We start from the raw sequence: 27,651 nt of genomic DNA on the forward strand, positions 1-27,651 counted from the left end.
GGTTGTGTTAGTTGAGTAACCTAAGTCATACTTAAACCTGGAAAAGGTCTTGGTAAAGGGGTCGTAGTTATGTATTATTAATGAGTTGGACTGAATTATGATTGTTAGTATTGTTGTTGGTGACGTCAACTCCTGACCCCGGGGTTGAGGCCGTCACAAAAATGATTGATAAAAATTAGAATCAAAAAAAATAAATGTCCATGAAGTTAGGGGTGAGCAACGGGTCAGAACCGAACTGAACCGAACCGGAACCGAAAAAACCGAGAACTGAAATATGAATATTTTAAGAACCGAACCAGACCCGTTTATATGTAAGAATCGAACCGGAACCGAACCGTAAAATTCGGTTCGGTTCGGTTCTGAACCGAAAGAACCGAATTTATATTTTTATATCATATTTATTTATCTTGCATATTATTTTGTATTCTAACTTTTTAAATTTTGACTAGTTTTGATTATGTATTAATGGTAACTTAGTAAAAGAAGATTTTTATTAGTGGCGTATCATTTTTAATTCGATTACTTTCTAATATTTAAGAAGAAAAATATTTATAAAAATATTCAAAACTTCATAAATATTTAAAGAAACGAGTAAGACAATAAAAATCATATTTTTCTTAAAATTTATTAAAATATTATAAATAAGAAAATATAATATGTAATATATACACATATATATATATTTGTATTTATTCATATATATACGGTTCGGTTCTTACGGTTCTAGTATGTTAAGAACCGAATCAAAAACCGAAATTTCTAAAAAAATAAGAACTGAACCGGATCCGAATTAGTTAAGAACCGAACCGGAACCGCAATTTTTGATCGGTTCGGTTCCTGGTTCCGAACCGGGAAATGCTCGCTCCTACCATGAAGTACCATGGACATGAAATATACTATGATTTGGACAACAATCACTAGTAAATTCTTGGAGGATCCCAAGAGAATAAATGAATTCAACTTTAAACAGATATCCTTCAAATATATAATAAAATATTTACTCTTAGTAACTTAATGTGCATTCAACTCCAATAACACTCTTTATATCCACTTTTTAAATAATATTTTAATATTAAAATATCTTTATTGATGAGAAGTACAATACAGAGTGAAGAGAGAAAGTGGGTTGTTGTATTACTTTATAATAAAATATAACTTAAGAGTAGGTGGTTGGCTCTTAAAAGAGAGGAGAGAGAAGAGACTCTTAGAGCAACTCCAACAAGCTCTTAAATTTTTTGCTAAAAATAATGTAATTTATTGCCTCCTAATGATTTAAGATACAAAAATTACTAATCATCTCCAACAACATCTTTATCCATGCCTCTTAAGTTATTTTTTATCATTAAATGTACATCAATGTGTACATCAATGTTTTAAAAAAGTAATTTTAAATTGGGAGAAAGTTGAAAGGAAGAGATGTATATTAATAAAAAATGAAATAGAGAGAGGAGAGAGACTCCTAAAAATGAAGAGTATAGAAAGGATCCTAAATTTTTGAGGAAGGTTTAAGAGTTTGTTGGAGTGAGTTTTTGTTACATCCTCCTCAAATTTTAACTTATGAGCTTATTTAGGAGCTTATTGGAGTTGTTCTTAAGGTTTTAAAGAGCTTTTAGGAGTCTTTTGGAGCTTCAATTTTATTGATACTCTCTATTTTCCCACTTAAAAGCTTGTTTGAAGAGTTTGTTGGAGATGCTCTAAGCAATGTAAACCTTACTGGAGTGGACTATTGGACTCTACTGTTACACTTAACAGACCAATCTTCCAATTCAAAGTTGGGTCGTATGTAAAAAAAATATAATATTATTTATAAATAATATGAAAATATTGTTATTTTTACATATATAAATAATAGATATAATATATATATATAATTAATTTATTTGGTTCGGTTCAGTTTCTATTCGGTTTTAAAAAAATTAAAACCTAACCGCAAACATATTATTGGTTCATTTTTTTATTCAGTTTGGTTATTAATCGGTTCGGTTTTTAATGGTGCGGTTTTGTTCGGTTTTTAACGGTTTCGATTTCGGTTTTCGGTTCGATTTTGCTCATTCCTATCCATGACAGCTTGAAATTTGAAGAAGATCAGAGCCCAGAGATTTTACTTGTACACACTCACAGAGCTCAACCTCTCTTCACCCGTGCAAGAGAGTTATTTAATGGAGCACACGTAAGGTGCCGATTCCTAACAAGCGTTTGTTGTAGCAAACTTGTCGCGTGTATTGAGCGTAATAAGACAAGTTACTTTGTTGCAGCAAACTTGCCGTGGGCATTGAGCGTGATAAGAAAAATTACATATTCTATTTGAATCCAGGGGTCTGGTGACACTTAGGGCACCCGCAGTGCGGGATCAAGTCATGCATGGGGACACACAAATTGTCCAAATGGCCGGACAAGTGAAAAAACAAGCATTGGAGTAGATACTTGAAAGTGTCCAGAGTCAGTGTTCCGGGTTGGGGTCACTTGCCCACAGATAATTTTTTAATAATACTTTGTTGTCAAAACTGTACATGCATGTGATTAGGTGAGACTGTGAGCAAATATTGACACTACCAACGACTACAATATTTACGTTAAAATCATAACGGTTATATAAATGGGTAACATTTTTATTTTATAAATACCAATTTCTATACCCTTATTATTTACACTCCTTACTTCAAAATTTTTTAGCAAAAAATGAACCCAAATAATCCCCCATCTTCAAATCAAAATTCAAATTCTCAAAATATAAATCATCAATTTCCATATCCATATCCAAATCCCTATTTTCCAAACCCACAAAATTTAAACTTTAATTCTCAAAATTTGAATTCTCCATACCAATTTTCACCTTCTCAGAATTCTCAATTTAATATCATGATTAAATTTAATGTATTTTTATTTCATATTTTTAATAACATGATAAATTTTAATTACGTTTTTTGTCTTATTTAATAACATATGTTCAAATGAAGGTGACAACGAATAAATGAAGGTGCTCAGAAATTTGATCGTGTCATGATGAGGCATTATTTGCACAGTAGATTGAATTCAATCTACTGCCTCGTTGATATTAAACTGCATTATTTGCATAGTAGATTGAATTCAATCTACTTCCTTGACTTCATTTGCTACTGCCTCGGCATATCTCGCATTTCTACGAGAATCGTTAATTTTTTTTATTGCAATGTTAAAATTTAATGTTGTCTTGTGTGTTGTTTTTTCTTGGTTTTTAATAATATTATGCATTTTGATTATTGGAATGTTATTAATTTTTTATAGTATTTTTAAAAAATTTAATCACTTTAATTTAGTTGTTACAATTTTAACATTACTAATGTAAATTTAAAATCAAATTATAAAATCATTTTACCAACTATATGTTATAATATCAATATAAGGGGTCCTACAAAATGTAGAAAGTGAGCTTTGCATCGGAGTTAGGATCACTTTTTTTATAAAGTCATTTCGGGCTGACGTGTCCAATTTTTGTCAGCTGAGGGGCGGGGAAGTAACCTCGGGTAATGACCCTTACTATCACAATTTGGGGGTGAAAAGCCCAAAATCTCACAAGTAACGTAATATGACCTTTTTTATCACTCAATAACGCATTTAAAAAATACGTTTTCAGAAAACGCATTTATGCTTTGCGTTTTTGTAAATTTTAATATTATTTTTTATGTAAAAATTTTAAAAAAATAAAAAAATTATTAAAAACGCATGTTAATGTTGCGTTAACTACATAAACGACGCTTTTAGATGCGTTTAAATAGGTTACACGCATGCTAAAATTGCGTTGCACCAAAAAATCAGAAGCACATACTGAAGGCCCAGTGAGAAAAGCACATGCATTTTAAAAAAATGATCCAACGCATATTTTTTTTGCATTTTTTTGTGATATTAAGGGTCATTTTATTAAATCGTGATATTTTGGACCATTTACTCCCAAATCGTGAGATTAAGTACCATTGCATTGCGTATGCTCTATCACACTAAGATAAGGGTGCCAGGCACCCAGGCACCCGCAAAAACGTTGGTTCTCAATCATCCGTCATTATGAAAAATACAACTCGTTACCAACAAAAGCAGCACTCGCTAGGTATCACATATAAATATACAATCGCACTCACTGTAGTATACCTAAAAATCAAATTTATAAAGGTAAAGTTTATCAACTGTCAAGCATGTATGATATTGCGTCACATTTTAACAATTCTGAAATCCCAGCTCAACTTCACGGAAGCATATATTTTCAGTACGTGATCAGTATTTTTAGCTCTAAAGTTGTTTACAGAGCAGCTGTGTAAAAATATTACAGCCTTTATATATAAAAAAGGTTGGTAATTTAAATTTAGTGTCTTCATATGTGTTTTAGCCCCCAACAGAAAAAAATAAATGGGAACTGAAAGTACATAGATTACAAGAAAGATAATGAAAAAAGCATGGGAATGAAAACAGAATTGTTTACAGTTACAACATACTGAAGATACCAAGCATTACTCATAGAAAATGTGCAAATTCACACTTATTTTCAACCCCCCTCAATTTTGTACACAAGTACCTCAAACTTTCATCCTAGCTCATGTTGCCCAAACAAACGTACTTCATCTGCAAAAAATGAAAAGGTTCAAAAATGTTAACTTTATAAGATTTGATATCAACATGATCATAAACGACTATGTGAAAAAAACATGCGAAAGGAGGAAATTCAAAGAGATGATAGATAAACTGGAAAGCAATTTAAGATAAGCTGAATATTGTGGCCCTTTACTATATATATATATATATATATATATGTATTGTTATATTGTTATATTAGTGCACTCATATTCTGCCTTCCGTTATTGTTCTATTATTGGTTAGGGATTATAAGTTGAAGCGACTTACTTCCAAATATTCATCCATCCCATATTTAGAACCTTCCCTGCCTAGCCCGGACTGCTTTACCCCACCAAATGGAGCCACCTACTTACAAAGGTCAAGTTAGGGACCAATATGAGATATTCACTCTTTTTATGTTTTCTATACACCAAACACCTACCTCTGTCGAAACCAGTCCTTCATTTACTCCAACAATTCCATATTCAAGAGCTTCTGCTACTCGCCAAGTTCTCTGGACATTTGTACTGAAAAAGTAAGCAGCTAGGCCTGCATAATTAAATGGTTTGATAGGCACAAATCCTATTAGCTCAGTATAACTGTTAAACTAGAAGATTCTTCGCAATATGTAAATGAATGAAAGGCTTTGTCAGGAAGCCAAAAGAAAATATGAATGACACAAACCTGCATTGGTGTCGTTAGCAATGGAGATAGCTTCCTCCTCCGTCTTAAATCGCAAAAGTGGTGCAACAGGTCCAAACACTTCTTCCCTGAAGCCAAAAATAAATTACCATATTTCAGCAACTAAACCCAAGTTACAACGAATCAAATTAATCAATTGATGTTTTATGCAACAGAGTAAGCAATTGCATACAGAAAGGCACATGGTAATACACATATGCTCGACAGTCAGATACCGATTAAATGATAAAGTTTGACAGATAAAGATATCGATTCCAAGTATCGTGAATGGTCTAACTAAGAACTTGGTACAGCTACTGAGAAGGAAACCTAGCTTTAGATGTAGGTACCATCACTAATGATACTATTTTGTAAAAGTTTAGCGTTACCTCCAGCAAAATCAGAATAAATTTATGAAAGTAAAAGATAATTTTAGAAATTTGACCTGGTCAGGAATTGACGGTTGGAGAATAACTAAGACATTTTTCAGCAATTGAAAACTTAATTCATGACTCTTTCACCAATTGCAGGGAACTTCTGTGAAATACTTGCATTTTACACTTTTACTCCACAAATATTCATGTCATGCTCAAACTTGCAGAAATCAATGTTAGTATCTTCTTCTTTTAGTTTGTACCTTGAGATGCGCATATCATTGCTGACTTCACTTAAAACTGTCGGCTCATAGAACGTGAATCCAAGTCCATGTCGTTTACCGCCAAGAAGAACTTTTGCTCCCTACAAAATATTCTTGCGGTATCAATGAGGTGGATATAACTTGTACAAATGAATGCATACCCCTACATACTACTAAACCACATTTTGATGTCTCTGGTGAAATTTGACACCATTGAATCTCTACATCAGGATGCTAATACTCGGTCTTTACTAGTGACTTCATAACTCTTCAGCAAGTACTATAATTATTAGGTATAAAGTTAAGGTGCTGAGCAAAACCTTTGAGACAGCATCTTGCAGCAATGTTTCAACCTGAAATTATTTTCATAAGACGATGTAAGTATGATGGTATTGAAACAGGTATGAATGCAGTGATGCTAATATACTAGTCACTAAAGCTTGATAAGTTAAACGTGATAGGACCTTTTGCACTGCAGCTTCATTTATAAGAGGGCCCTGCAAGAATGAATTTCCAAGCACAGTTAATAGTGGAAAGTCACTCTCACTGATGAATACCCATACTCCCAAAGGAAAGATATAAGATCAGACAAAACTTTTGTTTTAGAAAAACGCATTTCTTATAATAATGACAAGATGGTTTTTGTAAAAAGATATAAACACATTAAATAGGCATAGCCTTTATATTTATCAGTGACAGAATTATAGAAGGTAAATCAAGAGTCCATCAAACAACAGATAGGTGATAAACCATGTCAGAGTTAATGGAGGTGTAGTTACCTGGACCACTCCTTCACTGAAACCACCCCCAACTTTTAGATTTTTGACAGCATCAGACAAAGCACTAGCAAATTTTTCATAAATGCCTGCACCAATCATGTACATCAAGATACAAATGACTAGCTATAGATATACATTTTAATTATTAACTAGATGCAACTTAGATAAGATAGCAGGACAAGCCCAAGACTAAGACAAGATAGCAGGACAAGCCCGGGACTAATAAAGTGATTAGATTGATAACCATATTACCAAACCCATTAGCTACACCCAAAAAAACTGTTAGCAGAATATGCTAGTACTAAATACAAACTGAACTTAAGGAATTACGTATGGGGGGAGTAGAATATAATTAATTAAGAGGCAAAATCGTGTACAATGCAATGTTTTAAAAGAAAACATTTAGTTGGTCCAGCTTACCCTCTTGCACAAGTATTCTATTTGCGCAGACGCATGTTTGCCCACTGTTACGGAACTTGGTTCCCAGCTGCAATTACATATTAAGTTTATGGTTAATAGCATAAAACTTCTGCTCCCATAGTCCGAACACAAAACAGAAATCATTAAAAGGCGCAACAACTTAGGCGTTGATAAAGGAAAAGTCGCAGTAGACAAGCATATTTTCTAATATTGACAAGCCCAATAATACGCTAATAGGGGAGTAAAGTGGGTGTATGTGCGTAACTGAGACTGTGCATGTTTACATAAACAATCCTTAATGTATTTTTATAGAATTGTCATCATGCCTCCACAAAAAAATTTGTAAACTCATCGCGTAAGCCCAAAACACCCATCAGATGGAACATGAAAGACACACATAATGCCTTAAATATAAGATCATAAGACACTTGAGCAGATGGTATGTCAAGTTCCACATAATGGCGGAAATAGATATTTGATATTTAATTAATTTAGTCAAAATCACAAGCAGAGATAGATGATAGACAGAAAAGCTAAACTGTAAGGGAATGAAATTTTTTCCTTTGAAGCAAATACAATGTCTTTTAATGCCTCTAGAGATTATCAATGTCTGTGTAGTGGCATTTAATTTAGATAAATCACTTACAGGTTAGATCTATATGCTGATCCAAATTGAACACAATCACAAAAGAAGCCTAAACTAAATGAATTTAGACGTGGAACAAACATATTAACTTACAGTCCCTTTGATTGCCACTTCAAGGTCTGCATCATCAAAAATTATGCACGGCGCATTCCCACCAAGTTCAAGGGACACCTAAAGCGACAACAATTAAATGAATTAACATGTGGAAATCATGTGTAGATCCCAGTGTACCGATTGAAATTCAAGTTGCTACCTTCTTAACAGTCCCAGCAGCACCTGCCATCAGTTTTTTGCCAACGGCTGTTGAGCCTGTGAATGTTATCTTTCTTACCTAAACAAGTTTCAGAACACATATGACACTGTAAAGATTAAATTGCACAAACAAAAGGATTTCGAAATATAAATCCTAATGATATATACATATAAATAGAGAGGGAGGGGAGGGAGAGGCAGTATACAGCAATGATGGTGTCAATTACAACATAATAAAACATAAAATCACGCAAGTAAAAGACGGCACTAAAAATGTAGATAACCTGAGGACTTGCAAGTAACGCATCCCCAATTTCAGGAGCATTCCCCATAATTACATTTATAGCACCCTGTGCATATAATACCATAAATTTGTTAGAAATTACAAAAAAATCAAACAACACATATAACATACACATGCAAAAAGAAAGGAAAAGGATACGTAGATGGGCACACTGGAGAACCAAATTATTTCTCCGGATAGGATCTAGCATACAGTCAGCCATACGTTTGTAAATAGCACATACAGTACATAGCATTTCATTACTTACAAATATACTGATTACTGGGCACTCATATTAGAGAAGTCTAGTGTAACCATGCAGATTCAATATAATACGAACCAGCTAACCATGCATAAGTATCTGATGCTAAGAATACTAGGACATGCACCGTAATCCATAAACATAACAGCAGTCAGAAAAAAAGATGCCATTTATTAGTTTCTAAAATATGCACTGGCATATTTAAGGGTACATGGTTCTACTTTTAATTACTTAAATCTCACTTGGTAAGGATACATCGACTACTTCATGTTCCTGAATCATGTCCAGGCATGATCTCAATGATCTCGAAAGTAGATATTCAAAAGGCACATCACTGTTTGTAATAAATTATTTCTAATACCAGACTCTCATACGCTTGGTAATTGTAGTAACAGCAAACCAACATCCAAATTTTAATGCCATATAATTATTACTGCCTTTGTTTTAGAATGCATACTCCATGCCTCTCAAAACTAGTTACCGGTGGAATTCCAGCTTGATGTGCAAGCTCAGCTGCTGCCAACGCAGTTAACGGAGTGAATTCGGAGGGCTTTATGACCACTGTACAGCCAGCAGCAAGGGCAGGACCAACCTTCACAAAGATGATACTGAATGATCAATTGAACTTATGAACTCGTGAAAAGGTAGCACAAAATTATAAATATATTACATAATATATACAACACCTTCCGAGTAATCATAGCCAAAGGGAAGTTCCAGGGAGTAATAGCACCAACAACACCCACAGGCTGCAAGTTGGTACAAAACTAAAATCAGCACATAAAAGTCACTTCTGTAGGCTAATAACGAATTTTGCTACAGTCATAGGAATTTTGGTCTGTACTGCATTACAGATAATACATCAGAAAATAGAACAATATTAATATATCACATAGTTAAGTTCGTCACACTGTAAAAATTAACCTGCTTTAAAACAAAAAGGCGGCGATCTGCCAGAGTTGATGGAATAATATCGCCATATACACGTTTAGCCTCTTCCGCAAAGAACTCGAGAAAACTAGCCCCATAGGAAACCTGCAAGTTCTCAGTGATAGCGGTCATGCTCAAAGTGTCACTAAGAACGTAACCATATTTAGATTTGTTAAACTATGTTTGTATATAGTATACCTCACCAATAGCTTCTTTTAGAGGCTTTCCTTGCTCTAATGTAATCAGCTCACCAAGTTGTTCCTTGTTGGCCATTATCAAATCATACCTAGAAACACATGTAGAAAATATCATTAAGAAAATCAGACACTAAAAAAGGGCGAGTAGAGAGACTGAGAAAATAGCATGCGACTATGCAAACACCGATCTATACATTTATTAATATATTGACATTTGCATGTAGATACCTTTGTACCCACGCCAAAATTTGAGAATTTTTTGCTTTTCTTTTTTGAGGAAGGTTAATTACAAGAAACTTAATTACTCAGCCACACAATTGTCCCCACTTGTCCCCACTGACCGTTTATATGTTCATTAGATCAATTTACACCACATTGCTCATTAAATTTTAATTTTATACACCAATCAACATGTATATATATAGTTTAGATAATTATTTATACCATTAGTATAGAATCTTATTAGAATTTTGTGCAACAAAGGAAATTAAAGTACTTCAAATAATCACTGGAATGTGACTTGCATACCACTTCCTCAAGCATTTACTCCTTTCAGCAGCAGTAGTCTTGCTCCAAGCTGCAAATATCAATTACTTACATGTAAGATTGTCAGTCAAAATTTCAAAACAAGGATCTAAATGATAATACACTATGAAAATCATTGTATATTCCTGCTATTTGTTTAACGGGAGATGTGGATGCAGAAAGATATGTAAACTTATATCCAATTATACCCTTATATATTATTGTTGTGTGGTCGTTCTACACATTAGCAAAAACACCTAAACAATATAACCGCAAAGTCGCAAACAAATATATATATATATATAAATATAACCTAAAAATTAAAATCAATAAATAAATTTGATTTAATTCAAGTAAAAATTATAATAATCCATTTAACAAAATTTGTCAATGAATAATTTGATAATATTATAACAGTATATTATATCAAATTTATAAAAAATAATGAATGAACAAATAAATACCCACCACATATTTAATGATTTATAATTTGTAAAGAACCAGAAACTCATTTAAAAAAGCAACATAAACAAAAACAATAAAAATACATTATCAACTTCAATCATTATTAAAAATTAATAAAATTGAAATTAAATTAGGACAACTTTTTAGGAAACAACAAAAATATTAAAAAGTAACTAAAGGAAAAAAATTATATAAACGAATGATAAAGCATCTATGCATTGCACGGGTATAAAGCTAGTCACATAAATAATGAAACATCTTAAATATATGGGTTGCATCCTACTACTAGTACCAATTTTCATATCAATGCTATCTTTCTGTTTTTTTTAAAACACGTGAATATTGATCTTTGTTGTACATGCTACACAACTCACCAACAAGATGACAAAAATTCTGACAAAATTACAACAGAAACTGTCATCAATTTTGATCTGTGGGACATCAAAAATAAGCTAGTTATATGATTCGCTTAGTGTGTGGTAACCAAACTTTAAAATTAATACTATACAAGGTTTGATTAAATGTCCTTCGTTCAGTTTGTCTATGTAATTGTACACTCGTATGAGTAGGAGTGTTGATATAGTATATGATCCAACTAAAGACTCCTACTGCGTTTTAGAAGAGTTGGTAACAAAGTACATATGTTAACAATATGCCACAAAAACAAAAATATAGCAGCTTAAAGATCCATACTTCTAAATGCATCATATGCTGAAGATATTGCATCATTCGTTTCTTTATTGCCCATACAAGCAACTTTTGCAATAACTTCTCCGGTGGCTGGGTTGTTCACCTGCCATGAAAGAAATACCAGTATGCAACATCAGTGTGGTAATATTTATTATTGTTTGACACTATCACACAAATTAAAAAAATATATAAATCTAACCATGCTTCTAAATGGGAAGGGGAAATAAGGACCCATTCCGAGTGGGCCCCGTTAAAAATAAGGATAGGGCGGTGATTGGGATTACTTTTTTTAACACACATAAATATAGGGCAGGTTGGTATTTATGCGATCCCGATTTTGTAGTGATATTATATTATATATTCAACAATATTTAATCATTCACTATACATATTATGTAATTATAATTGTTTAACTATTTTGAAAATGTTTTACAAAATACTTGAAGAAATTTTGAAACTAAAGTCATACTTAGGCTCCATATGAGATAGCTGAAAACTGTATGTGTTGTAAGAAAAAATGTTCTTGCATATGATTGTTTGATAATATATATTACATGCGCATGTTTTGAATTTTAATATATAATATTTCCGTTTTTGGCGAGGTTTAATAGTAAAACTTGTAGTTGCTTCTCGACGCAGGAATTTTTCCATGAGTATGGGGCATGCTTTTTCTTTAAGTAGGTTTTTGTCCAAAAGCACTTTTCAGATGTAGCTTTTCAATTTTACCAAATAAATTATCACCTTCTTTTCATATTTTTGTTCATACTACCAAACACACGACATTTACATTTTAAATTTTTTGCGTATATCTTTTCTGTATTATTATTAGTTTTTCTTATATATATGTATATATTAAACAGGATGGGGATTGAAAATAAATTCTCGATAGGAAACGGGGCGGGTACGGGGTGCACAATGTCCAAATTATGTATTTCATGTCAATTAAGTCTCAAATCCTATATTTGAGTTCCTTAGTAAGACAACAAGACTCACGTGAAGCATCAAAAGTTATAGGAAACTTAAGGGGGTTTTAACCTAGCAAGCACGATGCATATTTAATTTTACTCACTAGAAATAACCTTCTCTTCTAGATAAGTGAATGTTGCAATTGTGTAGAATCTACATACCTAAAAAAGTAAGAAATATATACAAATTGCAGTTTCGCAAACAATATATGCCTCCCACCAGGAAACTCACATCTTACTATCAAACCACAATTAGAAGTCCTCATGTCGATTTAAATATAGTTTTTATAATTTATATATATATATATATATATAAGTTGTGTTCCCAATCCCATATTGCTCAGTCCTTTCAAGATTATCTAGGAAAATTGGTAGGAGGGGTGAGGTAAAAAACATTGGTACATACCTGTATAGTTTTTCCGTCATTTGCATCAACCCATTTCCCTCCGATGAATCCTTGAGTGCGTAAGAACCCGGAACTGTTCAACCTAGCAGCAACATCAGTTGCCCCCATGCTTAGCTGGCCAAATAAATTCCTAGGTATTAGAAATTAGAAAATAGGAGTAAGCAAAATTTACACTGAAAAATTTTAGGACAATTTGATGATGGAAGATAAAACTAAAAAACTCATGCTTCTCCTGTCTAGTTTTCTCCCTTCTCTCTATGATCCATTAAACATCTAAAAAACAGAATCGGAAGTAAAATTAATTACAACAATCAATCAATTTGTCAAACACTTATAAGATAAAAGGAATATATATATATTTCCGTCAGAATAATCACAAAAACTCAAAGGTACACATCATATCAAAGTCTGCACTCCCCACCAATTAGACGAACATCAAATTCTATATGCACCATAAATCATTATATGATGACGACCTAAAACAAGGATGAACGTAAATTATAATGCACAACCAAAAACCAAAAAAATCATATAATCCATTCATCCGCTCATATCAAAGTTCGTGAACTTCCCCGTTGTAATTAACCTAACAGTAAACTGTGGAATGGTGGATAAACATTACCTTGATCATTGGACTTCTGAATTGACATTTCTGTAACCAAACATTACTTCCGCATATTATAGTTCTGGAAGACAACCACTACTTTTTAGAAGACAGAACCAATATTTGACTGCCAAACTGTGAATTAGAAAGTCCAGTCACCAAAATGCTACATTACGTAATGTTAAGCCACTTGTCACAGCTAATTTTCAGGTCAAATACACTGCTAATATTGTTCTATATTGTGCTCTCGTAAGCTTCAATAACAATCACATAAACATATATACAGATTAATCAACACTGTAAACTAATCTAACAACACACAAACATATAAAGTTAAATCACAGTAGAACTTAAAATATGTATACTAATTATCAGTTTATCACAAAGTGTTTGATCAGTGACTGAGAGAGAAACAATTACTAAAAGTGTGTGAGAGAGGAGAGAGAGAAATAGAGAGGGAAGAGAGAGAGGGAGGGAGGGAGAGAGAGAGCGAGCGGGAGAGAGAGAGAGAGCGAGCGGGAGAGAGTACCTGACGAGAGAGAAGATGAGGACGAAGCAAACAAGTAGTGTTAAAAAGACGAGGGAGCTGTGTTTTATTAATCGATGCTCTAGCGATCATTATCATCATCATCTAATTATCTCTGAACACTATCAGTTACTACGGCGTCGCTATCTTCAGTCTTCGCTGTGAGCTTGGCGAACTAACGCGTGTGTATACTAGTATGTTTTGTTTACAAGGCTGTGTTTGGATTGAAATTGCTCTCCATTCCGAGACTCATCTATACTATACTATTATAAACGAAACATGGTATAAATGAAACATGGTCTCGTTTGGTCGGTTGGTTACCGGTTTCCTAAAATGGTTGTTAATACTTTTCCAAAATAAAATTAAAGTAAATATATTTTATTTAAAAAAAATTAAATCATGTATTTGATATAATTACAAACTCTTTGAATGATAATCATACTTGATTTCTAATCGCACTCAACTTCTTTTTCACCTTTTTCGTACGTAACCAAACACTTCCAAAATTAATTTTAATAATTCAAATTTAAAAATAACAATTTATTAACAAATCAAGAACAAATTAAAAAAAAATTATCACATCATTCGCATGCACCAAATCAACCGCATACACTGCTCCGATAAGCGCCCACGGTCGGAGGACTTTTTATTACTTTAACTATTTAGAATTTGAATCTGTCAATAACACGATATATAAATTATTAACTTTGTCATGAATTTCAATAAAAAATTTATTTAATAAAAAATAATAAAAATTATAATCAGTTCGTGCATCGCACGAGTTATAGGCTGGTATATAGTATTGTTTCATACTTCCACGGTCCGGCTGGGTTGTTATACCGGGAACGAAAAATTGACACGCATTTTAAGACTACCGTGAAACATGATTTCTTTAATAATTTTAAATGTTTTTTCTTTTAAATAAAAATATAATATTTAAACTTTTATACAGAAAAATAAATTAAAAATAAATTATACAACTATATTTTATAGTAGACTTAAAATGTGTGTCAAGTATGAGAAAAAAAATATGTAAAGAATGCAGTGGAATGGACGGAGTAAATTATTTTTAAAAAAATTATTCTGACTACAAATTTTATTGAGATTTTTTTTAAAAAGATAACTTATAGAACTATACTTTATCTACGTCTTAAGATGTGTGCCGAACAGTGACAAAAATGTAAAAAATGAGAGGAACAAATATAATAATTTGTAAAAGCAAGTCCAATGCATAGCTATATTTAGTTTTATAACTATAATATAGGATTAAATCATAAAATTCAACTCTGATACATAACTATATTATGGAATAATAAAAATTTGGTCTTATTTTTTAGATAAAAAATTACTATAACCGTTCTTATCACATCATCATCACATCATCAAATAACTAATTAATAATGGAGTGCAAAAAAGTCCACTTTAAATTAAAGTGAATGAGTTGGACAAAATGTTAGCTAAATGTAGAATTATTTGATTGTAAAATAAAACTAGCATTGAAGTGCAAGTCCTATTTTAACACATAAAATCATTTTTTAGGTTCATATTATAATAATGACCATACCTATTTTTCATTTAGTACGGGACTCTAAGAGCAACTCCAACAACTTACTGCACGTGTTAGAATGCGATATTCTTTATTTTTAAGAACACCTACGACTATCAACTTGGGAAAAAAGATGGACAACATTCATTCATCACAAAAGAAACTAACATAGATCACATCCAGAAATGTATATTCAATTGATGTGACTTTCAAGTCCCACTTTTCAGGGAGTGCAAGAAGAAACTTCAAGTTTGAATCTTATGGATCATATTGCTTTGTCAACAAGTGACAAGTCATTTAGCAATTTTTGAAATATGTTATAGAATTCAGTTAAGGACTCGTCAGTTTTTGAGTCAAAGTGCTCACACTCCTGAGTGAGTATAGTTCTTCTGTTCTTCTTGATAGCAGTTGTGCCTTGATACTTAATCTCCAATGTGTCTCAAATTTCTTGGTTGTTTTAATTCCAATCACCCTATTGGACATAACACTGTCTAGACTGTTATGTGAAAAATATCTGACTTTTGCATCTTTTATAATAGATGAAAGATCCTCAAGAGTATAGTCTTTTTTGTCCTTGTTAACCATCTCCTCTTCTGACCAGGAACTGCAACTGCCAATTTCATGGGCCTATAAGGTCCATCATAAATCCTATTCAAATATTCAGGATTTGTTGCTTCCAAACACATAGCCATCTTAACTATCCAGATAGGATATTCATTAATTTTCAAAACTGGAACTTTGATGGTTTCATATATGCTCATATTGTGGTTGATTTGGTTTGTGGCTAGTGGTGGTGGGGGATTCTGTTGAGCTTCTTTATCTGCCATTATTGATTATTTCCTGGATCTCAAATTATTCGTGTATCAACATCAAACTCTGATACCAATTTTTAGGCCTTTGAGTATACTGTAGAGGGGGGGTGAATAAAGTAATAACAATCAAATTGAATTAAATACTCAACAGTGAAGAACATTTTTATATTAATGAATAAAAACTGATTACAAAACTCTTTCAAAGGATGAACAGATATCCTTGAGATTTGTTACGTTATGTATATGATAAAACAATGCACGACACATCTAGTATTAACCTAATCTGTGCTTATATACTGCACAGTTACACAATCAATCTAGTTGATATGATATACATGAATAAGGAATTCTAATACATATCCAACTATTGATTGCTACAAATAAGTAAAGTCCTACACCGACATATCTCTGCAAATATTCCTCATGTGATATCTCCTGATTTTTAGCTTGACAAATACTGATATGAACAAATGCCGATGACAAGTACTGATCAGAAAATACTTATGACAAATGTTGATGACGTCACCCTTTGTCAAACTCTAATATCACAAATACTGATGGCAAAATCTGATAGTAAATACTGATATCATCAATTATATCTAACACTAAATGTTTCAATACCATCATACTTGCTTCTTTTTATGAAAATAATTCCAGGTTAAAAAATTACTACCATATGATGTCTCAAAGGTTTTGCTTAGCACCTTAACTTTATACATAATAAAGACTGAGTATTAACATCCTAAAGTAGAGATTTTATGGTGTCAAATTTCACCAGAGACATCAAAATATGGTTTTGTAGTATTTAGGGGTGTGCACTGATTTCCAAAAGTTATACCCGCATCATTGATACTACAAGAATATTTTGTAGGTAGAGTTCTTGTGGTAAAAGCCTTTCACGTTTTATGATTCGGCAGTTTTAGGTGAAGTCAACAATGATATGAGCATCTCAAGGTACAGACTAAAAGAAGAAGATTAGTTCATTGATTTTTGCAAATTTGAGTATGACATGATTATTTCTTGAGTAGAAGTAAAACAAGCAAGTATTTTATTGAAGTTCTCTACAATTGGTAAAAGAGACACTGATTAAGTAAAATATTATGCTTACCTTAACTTGATTTCTAGTTTATATGTTATTGTAACCCTTTAAATTTTTCTTTATCATGTTGTTTTTCACATAGACACTTATGATTCATTATTTAATATTAACTTTATAAAGTAAACCTTTTCATTTTCTGTAGATGAAGTATGTTTGTTTGAACAACATGATCTAAGATGAAAGTTTGAGTACTTGTGTACAATGTTGAGGAGAGTTGAAAACAAGTGTGAATTTGCACATTTTCTACGAGTAATATTTGGTACCTTTTGTATATTGTAACTATAAACATTTCTCTTTTCAGTGACGTACTTTTTTCATTATCTTTCATGTAATCTATGGACTTTCAATTTTCCCTTTATTTCTGATGGGGATGAATCATATATGAAGACACTAAGTTTTAAGTACTAACTTTATATATAAATAAAGCCTATGACATTTTTGGATTGCAAATGAAAAAAACTTTAAGTTAATATTACCGATCACATACTATAAAATAGGAAAATTCAGAAATAAGTACTATATAAAGTATATAGAGTTTCACAGTGAAACTGAGTGCATTTTTATTTTTTTTAAAGATGAAACATGAAATTATTCTCGGACTGAATATCAAATGAGCAATACTGCAATCGAAATGTGTTAGGGCTACATATTGTAATGAGCATCTAGTATAGGAAGATAAAATAAATGTAATCTCATTAGTTTCTTGAGATTTGCTCTTATATAATCTAAATGTAGTTTTGTAATCATTATGAACCAAGAAGGGTCCAAACTGTTCATAATATTTTTGTCTAAGCAAATCTTGCCAAAATAATACAAAGAATACGTTTTAAATTGTATAAACTTCTACAATGTCACTATTGAAATAGAACAAGAATCATGGACAATATACAGAATTACATAACCAAAAAAACTGGACGTTAAATTTTATTTGAAGGCATGGACGACGTATTAGATAAACGATTTGGCATTGGATGGAAATTCAGCCATCTGGCCTTCGAACTGGTAGTGTCAAAGCCTTCTTTACCACCTCTAATTTATCTCATTTTCAACTTTGTCCTAAATGCTGCTTTGTAACGAACATTAATTCATTTGATTGAACATTAACGACACTATAAGAAAAAGGGGCTTTTCCTATCAAAAATTTTCTACCGACACATTTCCTACAGACCATTTCTTATCGATTTTCAAATCAAAGGGTTCATTTCCTACCAATTCCGTACTCTGTAGGAAATGCAAGTCATTTCCTACTCGATGGTGGTATGAAATGGCTAAAGGCGGATCCACTTTTTCATGTCATTTTTGTCAGCAAGTTTGTCGGACACAATACGACTTCGTCTTAAGAAAATTATTTCCTACCGCACTACCGCGGTAGGTTTTGTGCGTCTCATTTCCTACCAACGTGGTAGGAAATGAGTTTTGTAGGATTCAGTTCCTACCACTTCCATGCGGTAGGATATGAACTTGTCTACTCAGTAGTGGTATACAAATCTGCCGACTTATGATTGGCTGATATACCACATGATTTTTACTACCAAGAAACGATATAAAATGACTAGTTACATTTCCTACCAACTTGTGACATTTCCTACCAACTGATATAGATTAATTATTTTTTCAAATATAATCGAAATTTAGGGGTTAGACTAGGGTTAGAAAATACATTTTTTACAAATTTCATTTCAATTATCCAATCATACGGATGCCGATATTATTTCGAAGTTACCATGTAGTTTGCAATGATTTTATAATGAAAATATGTTTTCAAACAAACAATTATATATTTAAATACAATTAAAAATATTAATAATGAAAAATATGATTTAAAATGCCACTTTATGCACTAACCATTTTACTCAACTCATAAAAATTTATAAAAAAAATTTAAAAACCATGACCCTTTACAAAATCGAGAAGGAGATGTTATGTATCTATAGGTTGAAATTTAGGGGTTAGGTTGGGTTTCTTCATAAAAAAATAGATTAAAAATTTAATGATACAACCGTAGGGATACCAATATTACTATTAATTAGCCATTTGTGGAAAAATCGTGATTATTTAAGTTCATTTATAGTGATATGAATCATATGATAGTGAAAAGTCATTTTTTAGTATATAGTTCGTATTGATTTAAATTTTTCAACGTTTTTCCTAAACGATACGATTGCAAGATTTTTCTATCACTTGAATTGGTAATTTCTACCAAATTTTACGTTTTTTCATAGTTTACTTATAGTTATTTTATAATTAAAATCTATTTTTGAATTGATAGTTTTTTTAATTCAATTTTCCCCAAAAATCCATAATAATCATTTTTTACAAAGTTTGTTTCAGCGGTCCAACCTTACGCATGTCGATATTACTTCAAAGTAACCATGCATGGAAATAATTAGAATTTTTTTAACTTCGTTTGCAATTATATTCTAATTAACCTAAGTGTTCAGCGAAACGATAATTTATTACAATATATACATATATATATATAAATTGTTTAAATATTATAATTATGATTTGAAATATCATTTTACGTATCAACAATTATACAATACTAAAAATTTTAATAAAACAAATTCAACGAAAAATAACTTTTTACAAATTTGAATAACTGTGCTTCTATGGATTGAAATTTAGGGGTTATATTAGGGTTACATAATTTTTCTCTTAAAAAATAATTTCAATGCTCCAATCGTATGGAAGTCTAAACCAATATCAAATTATGATAAACGAAACAAATAGAATTTTTCAATTTCATTTTCAATGATTTTATAATGAATATTTAAAAATAAACCGCCAAAATCAAAATGACTCCAAACTAAAAAAAATTTAAAAAACTTGTTCAAACTGATAGCCTACAAGGAAATGCCCAAAATTTTCTATCAACAAGTAGTAATGACGTGTACTTATTGAAATTTAAAAGGATCCATTAGTTTTCTTGTTGGAGATGATTAGTTTTTGTTCGTGCAAAGAAATGTATGGAATGTTATATATTTGCCATCGTCTATAACAGCTCGCACTTCAGGACTATTAACTCTAAACTGAACACTAAAATAAATTACAAATATTAAACCAAAATTCTATTACAGAGACTACTAACAAAAGCGCAGTTAAGCAAAGTCCAAAAGTTAATATACTCCAATTACTAGGTCCTCGAACTTCAATCATATACAACTTGAATCTTAGAAGAAACCTGAAATATTAAAATAATGAGATGTGAAGCACAATAAGAAACCAATCGATTCAACTATTTGGCCAAACAACTTGTACACATATAAAAAATACGATAATCTAAATGATATAAAATATAAACACTTTTGATACATTCTCTTATACATATTCGAAACACACGATACACATAACACATAAACAACAATAATTTAAAATCGACAATCCATGCCACGACAACTACAACATTGTGATAACAGTCCTAAATTTTCAGAAAACCGTCATTACAATAAGGTGACTACGATCTTAAGTTCTTATTCGATATTTTCACAAAGCATGACACAAATCAAAAATCCAAAATTATCGTTCGCACACCACACATATATACGATAATACATATCACTTCAAAATATATTGTCACTTGCCCCATGTTTTGATAATAAAATATACATACGTAACACATAGTTTAGAAAATCTAGCAAAATCGATCAAAAACTTTCCTCAAAATCTGACCAGATCCGAATTTAGCCTTTTTGACCCTCTAAATGATATTTTCTTGAAAAGTACGAAAAACGAAAGTTGAAGTGAACAAAAAAAACTTTTCAAAAGTCCAGATTTAACGAATTACGACTTACGATAATTTTTTTACAAATTTTACAAAACTGATGATTTTTATGAATAAAAGTCCTACGGATTTTAATCCAAAGTATGAGGAAGGAGAATATTGTGTATTTATAATACTACAAAACCCTATTTCATAACCTACAAGTTATCCATATTGAAATTTGATCCAAATTTTAAGCCCATTATTCTAATTCAAATTTTAAATCCTAATCAATTTTTTTCTTTTTTCTATTATTCTTTTACTAATATTATTCTAAAAATTACGAGATATTACATACTACCCTGCTTAAAAAATCTTCGTCCTCAAAATCGCAATAATCTAATACGTCTACGCCCCCTAATCTTCTATAGGTCAAACTTAAACTATGGTCTACAGAAACGTATTATAGGAATGTACAAGTTTCATACCTAGTACACTCCAAAGGACAGTCTGCTCAAAAATCAACTGTAACATCCCGCACTTCCGGACTATTAACTCTCCATCGAACACTAAAATAAATTACAAATTTATTAAACCGAAATTATACTACAGAGATTACTATCATAAAAGTGCAGCTAACGGAAGTACAAAAGTCAATCTACTTCAATTACTAATTCTTCGAACTTCAATGCTATCCAACACGAATCTTAGGCGAAACCTGAAATATTAAAAGAATGAGCTGCAAAGCAGAGTAAGAAATCAATCGATTCAATTAGTTGGCTAAATAACTTGTACACATATAACAAAGTATGATATAATATTTTTGATACATTCTCTTATTCTTATCCAAAATATATGATACACATAACACATGAACACCATTAATTCAAAATCGACAATCCATGTTACGACCACTACAACTCGGAGATAACGGTCCTAAATTTTTAGAAAAATGTCACTACAATCTGGTGACTACGATCCTACGTTCTTATTTGATGTTTTCACAAAACATTGCACAAATCAAAGATCCGAAATTATCGTTGACACACCATATATATATGTATATGATAATACATATCACTTCAAAATATATTGTCACTTAGCCCATGTTTTGATAATCGAATTTACACATGTAACACATAGTTTGGAGTACACTCGCAAGATCGATCGAAAACTTACCTCAAAATATGACCCGATCTGAATTTACAATGAAATTTCTACGAATTTTACAAAAATGCCGATTTTTATGAATAAAATCCCTGCGAATTTTAATCAAAAGACTAGGAAGGAAAATAGTGTGTATTTATAATGCTATAAAACCCCATTTCTTAACCTACAAATTATCCATATTAAAATCTTATCCAAATTTGAAACCCATTAGTCTAATTTTAAATTTTAAATCAATCAATCAATCATTTTTTGAAATTATTCTTTTACTAATACTATTCTAAAAATTACGGGATATTACAGTTGTTAGTAATAACGAGAGAAAAAAAAAAGAAACGGACCGACAAATTTAAGCAGTGAGTGAATATATGAATGAATAATAAGATTATAAACGAGTATCCATGATAATAGTTTTATAAAAATCGGTTTATTTTTCAAAAATTGCTGATAAATTACTCAAAAATGGTTAAAAACTTATCAAATTTGACCGATTTTTAAAAAATCACCGATAATTTATTTTATATTTGAAAAATTGCCCTATAAATCTCAAATCGTTAACTCAATCGAATAGTTTTAATTTCTAAATATGTAACCATGTGTATATGCAATATTTTGTATGTCTTATCAACCCCTGCACCAAGAAATTTCTTAATTCTGACCCTAGTAATATTCAATTGACCTTTAATATTATAATAATTTTCACACACTTATCAATATCAATATCAATATTCAATATATTATTAATGTGTACAATTGCCCATGTTCCCAATGGATCTATCCATATCCATTTTACACTATTTTTACATGTTAAACCTGAGCTATCCATATTAAACTGGATATCCATTTTTTAATTTTTACCTGTTTTCTAAACGGGTATTACCCATTCCATTTTAACAAAGAAACCAATACATTTTAAATACCGTTCCATTTTTCTATGGATACCACCCGATACCCACGATCTAAACTTATAGCAGTTACGGCTACGATCCATGATCATCGCCTAAACTGTAACTTCATCCCTGCAAATTAAAGAATTATCATAATTTGAATTTGAATATGGATATCATATTAAGTTCAAATAATCACATTGTTCTCGGATCAAATTCACCCTAAATTGTTGTTTCAAATTATTAGTCGCTTGGTTCATTCCTCTCATCTTTGTCTTTTTTTTTGCAGAATGAAATAAGTGAGAAAGTGATCTGCAGAGAGGCTATTTCGCAAAAGGTATTATTTAGAATACTTACAATATAGTTAATCTGATAAATTTCATAATCTATCTTGTCAAGGATTTTTTTCTTTTTCTATACGTTTGGAGACATTATGTTAGGCATCATGATGGTTGAAGAAGGAAAGTTCATTGTCTCTTACATAATGTTACTCAAGCGATATGTATGTATACATGAATGCAATTTGATAATTAATAATTTTATAACAATTACAAGTGCATATTACGTGTTTGACAAAATGTTATATTCAGTTTTCATGGTAAAGAGGAGATGGTATTTGTCTAGGAAGACGATGAATAAATTATATCTTTGAATTTGTATCAAAAAGATTTGTTTTCTTCTATTTACGTAGCAATGAAAGTGTGCACATCCACAAATATTTATTTCCTGCTTTTAGCCATTTTTACGATTATTGGAAGGATGCAAATGTATTAGCTATTTTGAATACATATTACTCAGAATACTTCTTTCATGTTCAGAGATATAGTTTCGGAAGAAAGACCTTCTTCTTATTAGATTAATTCTAATTCAAATATTTACAAAATTGTTTGTTATATCTTACATTATGCTTCAATTTATTGCATGTCTCTTGTGTTAATATGTTATATTAGCCATTGACTATACTCAAAAGAATGTGTTAATTTCAAAATTATTACATGGAATGATAAGATAAGAGTTTGGAATCCGATGAGTTGAGTGATTTGTTTCTATTTTGCAATAGGCATAATCGGAACAATATATGTCCGAATTATTTGAGTGTGTTCAACAACATGATCCGGTGTCAAAAACTTGCACCATTCATTTAATGATCTCCGAGAATCGTGTGGTATAAATATGAAGTCTAAATACCATAAGTATGAATGAATTGCAACTAGATGTGTTGAATTTTTTTATAGATTAGTCTTTGGGTGACCTTGGCAAATAACATGGTTAAAATGTCTCAACTGTAGCATATGGTAAATTTGAATTTAGTTTACTTATGAAGTCTAAATACCATAAGTATGAATGAATTTGTTTCACACCGGTAGATTATACTTGCAAGCTTTTCATCTTGGTGGGCAGGGTAACATTCAACATTGAATAACATGCTTCTGATAATGTTAACAAGATTCTGGTGGGCAACAAGGCTGGCATGAATGAAAGCAAAATAATTTGCTCTATTCTCTTTACCATTGTTCAGATTCCACTGAATGCACAATCAAAAGCAGTAGAATAGATGCTGAGATCCTTTAATCAAAAAAGTTTAGCTCGTGGAGGTTTGTGAATTTAATTGGTGCCCTTTATGCTGAAATTTAACTTGCTTTTGGAGATTTGATAAGATACTTTGTGTATACTGCTAATAGAAATACTTACGGCTAGACGAGAATTTCAATTATTGTGGTTGCTTTTACCAATACTTTTCAAATCATATGGTACTTTTCTCCAGGATAAAAAATCAGCCATGTGGATGCCACTAAATGATTTGAGAAGGAAGGTCCGAGAATGGGAATGAAAGTGGCCTTGGGTACAAATGATGAGGCAGTAGTTATATGATGTTATCAATATATTATTAATGTATACTATTACCCATGTTCCTAATGGATCTATCAATATCCATTTTACACTATTTTTACATATTAAACATGGGCTATCCATATTAAATTGAATATCCATTTTTTAATTTTTACCCATTTCCTAAACGGATATTACCCATTCCATTTTAACAAATAAACCATTATATTTTAAATATCGATCCATTTCTCTAGGGATACCACCTGATACCCACGATCTAAACTTACAGCAGTTACGCCTACGATCCATGATCATCGCCTAAACTGTAGCTTCATCCCTGCAATTTAAAGAATTGTTATAATTTGAATATGGATATCATCTATAAGTTCAAATAATCATATTGTCCTCCGATCAAATTCACCCTAAATTGTTGTTTCAAATTATTAGTCGCTTGGTTCATTCATCTCATCTTTGTCTTTTTTTTCAGAATGAAATAAGTGAGAAAGTGATTTGCAGAGAGGCTATTTCGCAAAAGGTATTATTTAGAATACTTACAATATAGTTAATCTGATAAATCTCGTAATCTATCTTATCAAGGATTTTTTTTTCTTCTATACGTTTGGACACATTATGTTAGGCATCATGATGGTTGAAGAAGGAAGTTTGTTGTCTCTTACAGAATGCTACTCAAGCGATATGTATGTATACATGAATGCGATTTGATAATTAATAATTTTATAACAATTACAAAGTGCATATTACGTGATTGAAAAATTGCTATATCCAGTTTTTATGGTAAATATGAGATGATATTTGTCCAGGAATACGATAAATAATTCTATCTTTGAATTTGTATCAAAAATATTTGTTTTCTTCTATTTACCTAGCAATCAAAGTGTGCACATTCACAAATATTTATTTCCTGCTTTTAGTCATTTTTACTATTATTGGAAGGATGCAAATGTATTAGTTATTTTGAAAACATATTATTCAGAATACTTATTTCATGTTCAGAGATATAGTGTCGGAAGCAAGACCTTCTTCTTATTAGATTAATTCTAATTCAAATATTTACGAAATTGTTTGTTATATCTTACTTTATGCTTCAATTTTTTGCATCCCTTGTGTTGATATGTTATATTAGCCGTTGACTATACTCAAAAGAATGTGTTAATTTGAAAATTATTACATGGAATGATAAGATAAGAGTTTAGAATCCGATGAGTCGAGTGATTTGTTTTTGTTTTGCAACAGGTATAATCGGAACAACATATGTCCAAATTATTTAAGTGTGTTCAACAACATGATCTGGTGTCAAAAACTTGCACCATTCATTTAACGATCTCCAGGAATTGTGTAGTATAAATATGAAGTCTAAATACCGTAAGTATGAATGAATTGGAACTAGATGTGTTGATTATTTTTATAGATTAGTCTTTGGGTGACCTTGGAAAATAGCATGGTTAAAATGTCTCAATTATAGCATATGGTAAATTTAAATTTAGTTTACTTATGAAGTCTAAATACCGTAAGTATGAATGAATTTGTTTCACACCGGTAGATTATAATTACAAGCGTTTCATCTTGGTGGGAAAGGTAACATTCAACATTGAACAACATACTTCTGATAATGTTAACAAGATTCTGGTGGGCAACAAACCTAGAATGAATGAAAGAAAAATAATATGCTCTATTCTCTTTACCATTGTTCAGCTTTCACTGAATGTAGAATGAAATGCAGTAGAATAGATGTTGAGATCCTTTAATCAAAAAAGTTTAGCTCATGGAGGTTTGTGAATTTGACTGTGCCCTTTATGTTGAAATTTAACTTGCTTTTGGAGATTTGATAAGATACTTTGTGTATACTTCTAATAGAAATACTTACGGCTAGACGAGAATTTCCATTATTGTGGTTGCTTTTACCAATACTTTTCAAATCAGATGATACTTTTTTCCAGGATAAAAAATCAGCCATATGGAGGTAACTAAATGATGTAGTTGAAAAGGACGGTCTGAGAATGGGAATGAAAGTGGCCTTGGGTACAAATGATAAGGCAACAGTTATATGATGTAAATCAAGACTTTAAAACCGGACACTTCCTGACAAACTCAAGGAAAAAAGCAGTGTTCGGATACTGCCTTGGGGTGCTAGTTTTAAGCGTTCTATAATTCCGGTGGTACTAATGGTCTCAGGCAACTCAGTTTGCATCATGTCATTTTTATTAACATGTTTTTACTAATTATGTGCAAATTAAGTGAACATAAATAAATATGATCATGTATATACATTTCAATATGTAGTATGGTATATATAAGTTGATTTTATGTAACCACTATTTAATACCTAGAAGGACCAGCACGGTATATAGCACCGCCAACACTAAAACCCTGATTTGTATTTAATGTATAGGTGGCCACTATTAAGGCACACAATGAATACAATGTAGAATAAATGTATTGTAGCAGTTTTAGTAATTTTTAAAATGGATCTTGCAAAGGTATACTCGATACAAAATATCAGTGTAGGTTGCAAAGGTTTGATGGTTAGATAAGGAGTGGCGCGTGAAATGCTTAACTCAGATTGGGACACACTTTGATTGGAGGTTTTAAGTACATAGCTCTATCATCAATACTAACTTTACTTATTCTATAGATATTTTATTTTATGGTATCATTTTGCAAATTTTAGGAACAAACTTTTAGCGAACATACAACAAAAGCAATGTCTATGTTTCAAGATAATATAACTTATGTTGGT

At 31.3% G+C, this 27,651-nt stretch overlaps 1 protein-coding gene and 1 long non-coding RNA gene across 7 annotated transcripts; one reads left to right on the forward strand and one right to left on the reverse strand.

Annotated features, from left to right (window-relative positions):
• Positions 1-4,282: 4,282 nt before the first annotated feature.
• On the reverse strand, positions 4,283-14,084 carry LOC141684820 (succinate-semialdehyde dehydrogenase, mitochondrial-like). Of its 2 annotated transcripts, none has more exons than XM_074489948.1 (20): positions 13,853-14,084; positions 12,720-12,833; positions 11,352-11,451; positions 10,197-10,245; positions 9,670-9,757; positions 9,466-9,576; positions 9,228-9,290; positions 9,023-9,133; positions 8,281-8,346; positions 7,998-8,075; positions 7,838-7,915; positions 7,099-7,165; positions 6,679-6,764; positions 6,364-6,396; positions 6,220-6,252; positions 5,900-6,000; positions 5,266-5,351; positions 5,024-5,130; positions 4,870-4,947; positions 4,283-4,590 (listed from the first exon to the last, which is right to left on the reverse strand). In XM_074489948.1, exons 1-20 carry the CDS (start codon positions 13,952-13,954, stop codon positions 4,558-4,560), a joined length of 1,584 nt encoding a protein of 527 aa, XP_074346049.1. In that variant the 5' UTR covers positions 13,955-14,084; the 3' UTR covers positions 4,283-4,557. The 2 variants fall into 2 exon arrangements, with proteins under 2 accessions (XP_074346049.1, XP_074346050.1); XM_074489949.1 differs by having other exon boundaries at positions 12,720-12,849; positions 13,853-13,999.
• Positions 14,085-23,109: 9,025 nt separating this feature from the next.
• Positions 23,110-27,245, forward strand: LOC141687119 (uncharacterized). Of its 5 annotated transcripts, none has more exons than XR_012560930.1 (6): positions 23,110-23,400; positions 24,465-24,658; positions 24,829-24,906; positions 25,381-25,428; positions 25,531-25,591; positions 26,852-27,245. It is a non-coding gene; the product is annotated as an uncharacterized LOC141687119 (long non-coding RNA). The 5 variants fall into 5 exon arrangements; XR_012560932.1 differs by lacking the exon at positions 25,531-25,591 and adding an exon at positions 26,148-26,276; XR_012560928.1 differs by lacking the exon at positions 25,531-25,591.
• Positions 27,246-27,651: the final 406 nt, after the last annotated feature.

The sequence above is a fragment of the Apium graveolens genome, chromosome 9 (genome assembly GCF_009905375.1).
Source record: "Apium graveolens cultivar Ventura chromosome 9, ASM990537v1, whole genome shotgun sequence".
In the NCBI taxonomy this organism is placed as follows: domain Eukaryota; kingdom Viridiplantae; phylum Streptophyta; class Magnoliopsida; order Apiales; family Apiaceae; genus Apium; species Apium graveolens.

Coding starts and splice junctions, on each gene's coding strand:
- LOC141684820 (XM_074489948.1), bottom strand. CDS start 13,954: ATGATGATGATAATGATCGCTAGAGCATCGATTAATAAAACACAGCTC. Junction 6,397..6,678: donor TCAGTGAAGGAGTGGTCCAG/GTAACTACACCT, acceptor TCATTCTTGCAG/GGCCCTCTTATAAATGAAGC. Junction 5,352..5,899: donor AATGATATGCGCATCTCAAG/GTACAAACTAAA, acceptor TTTTGGCTTCAG/GGAAGAAGTGTTTGGACCTG.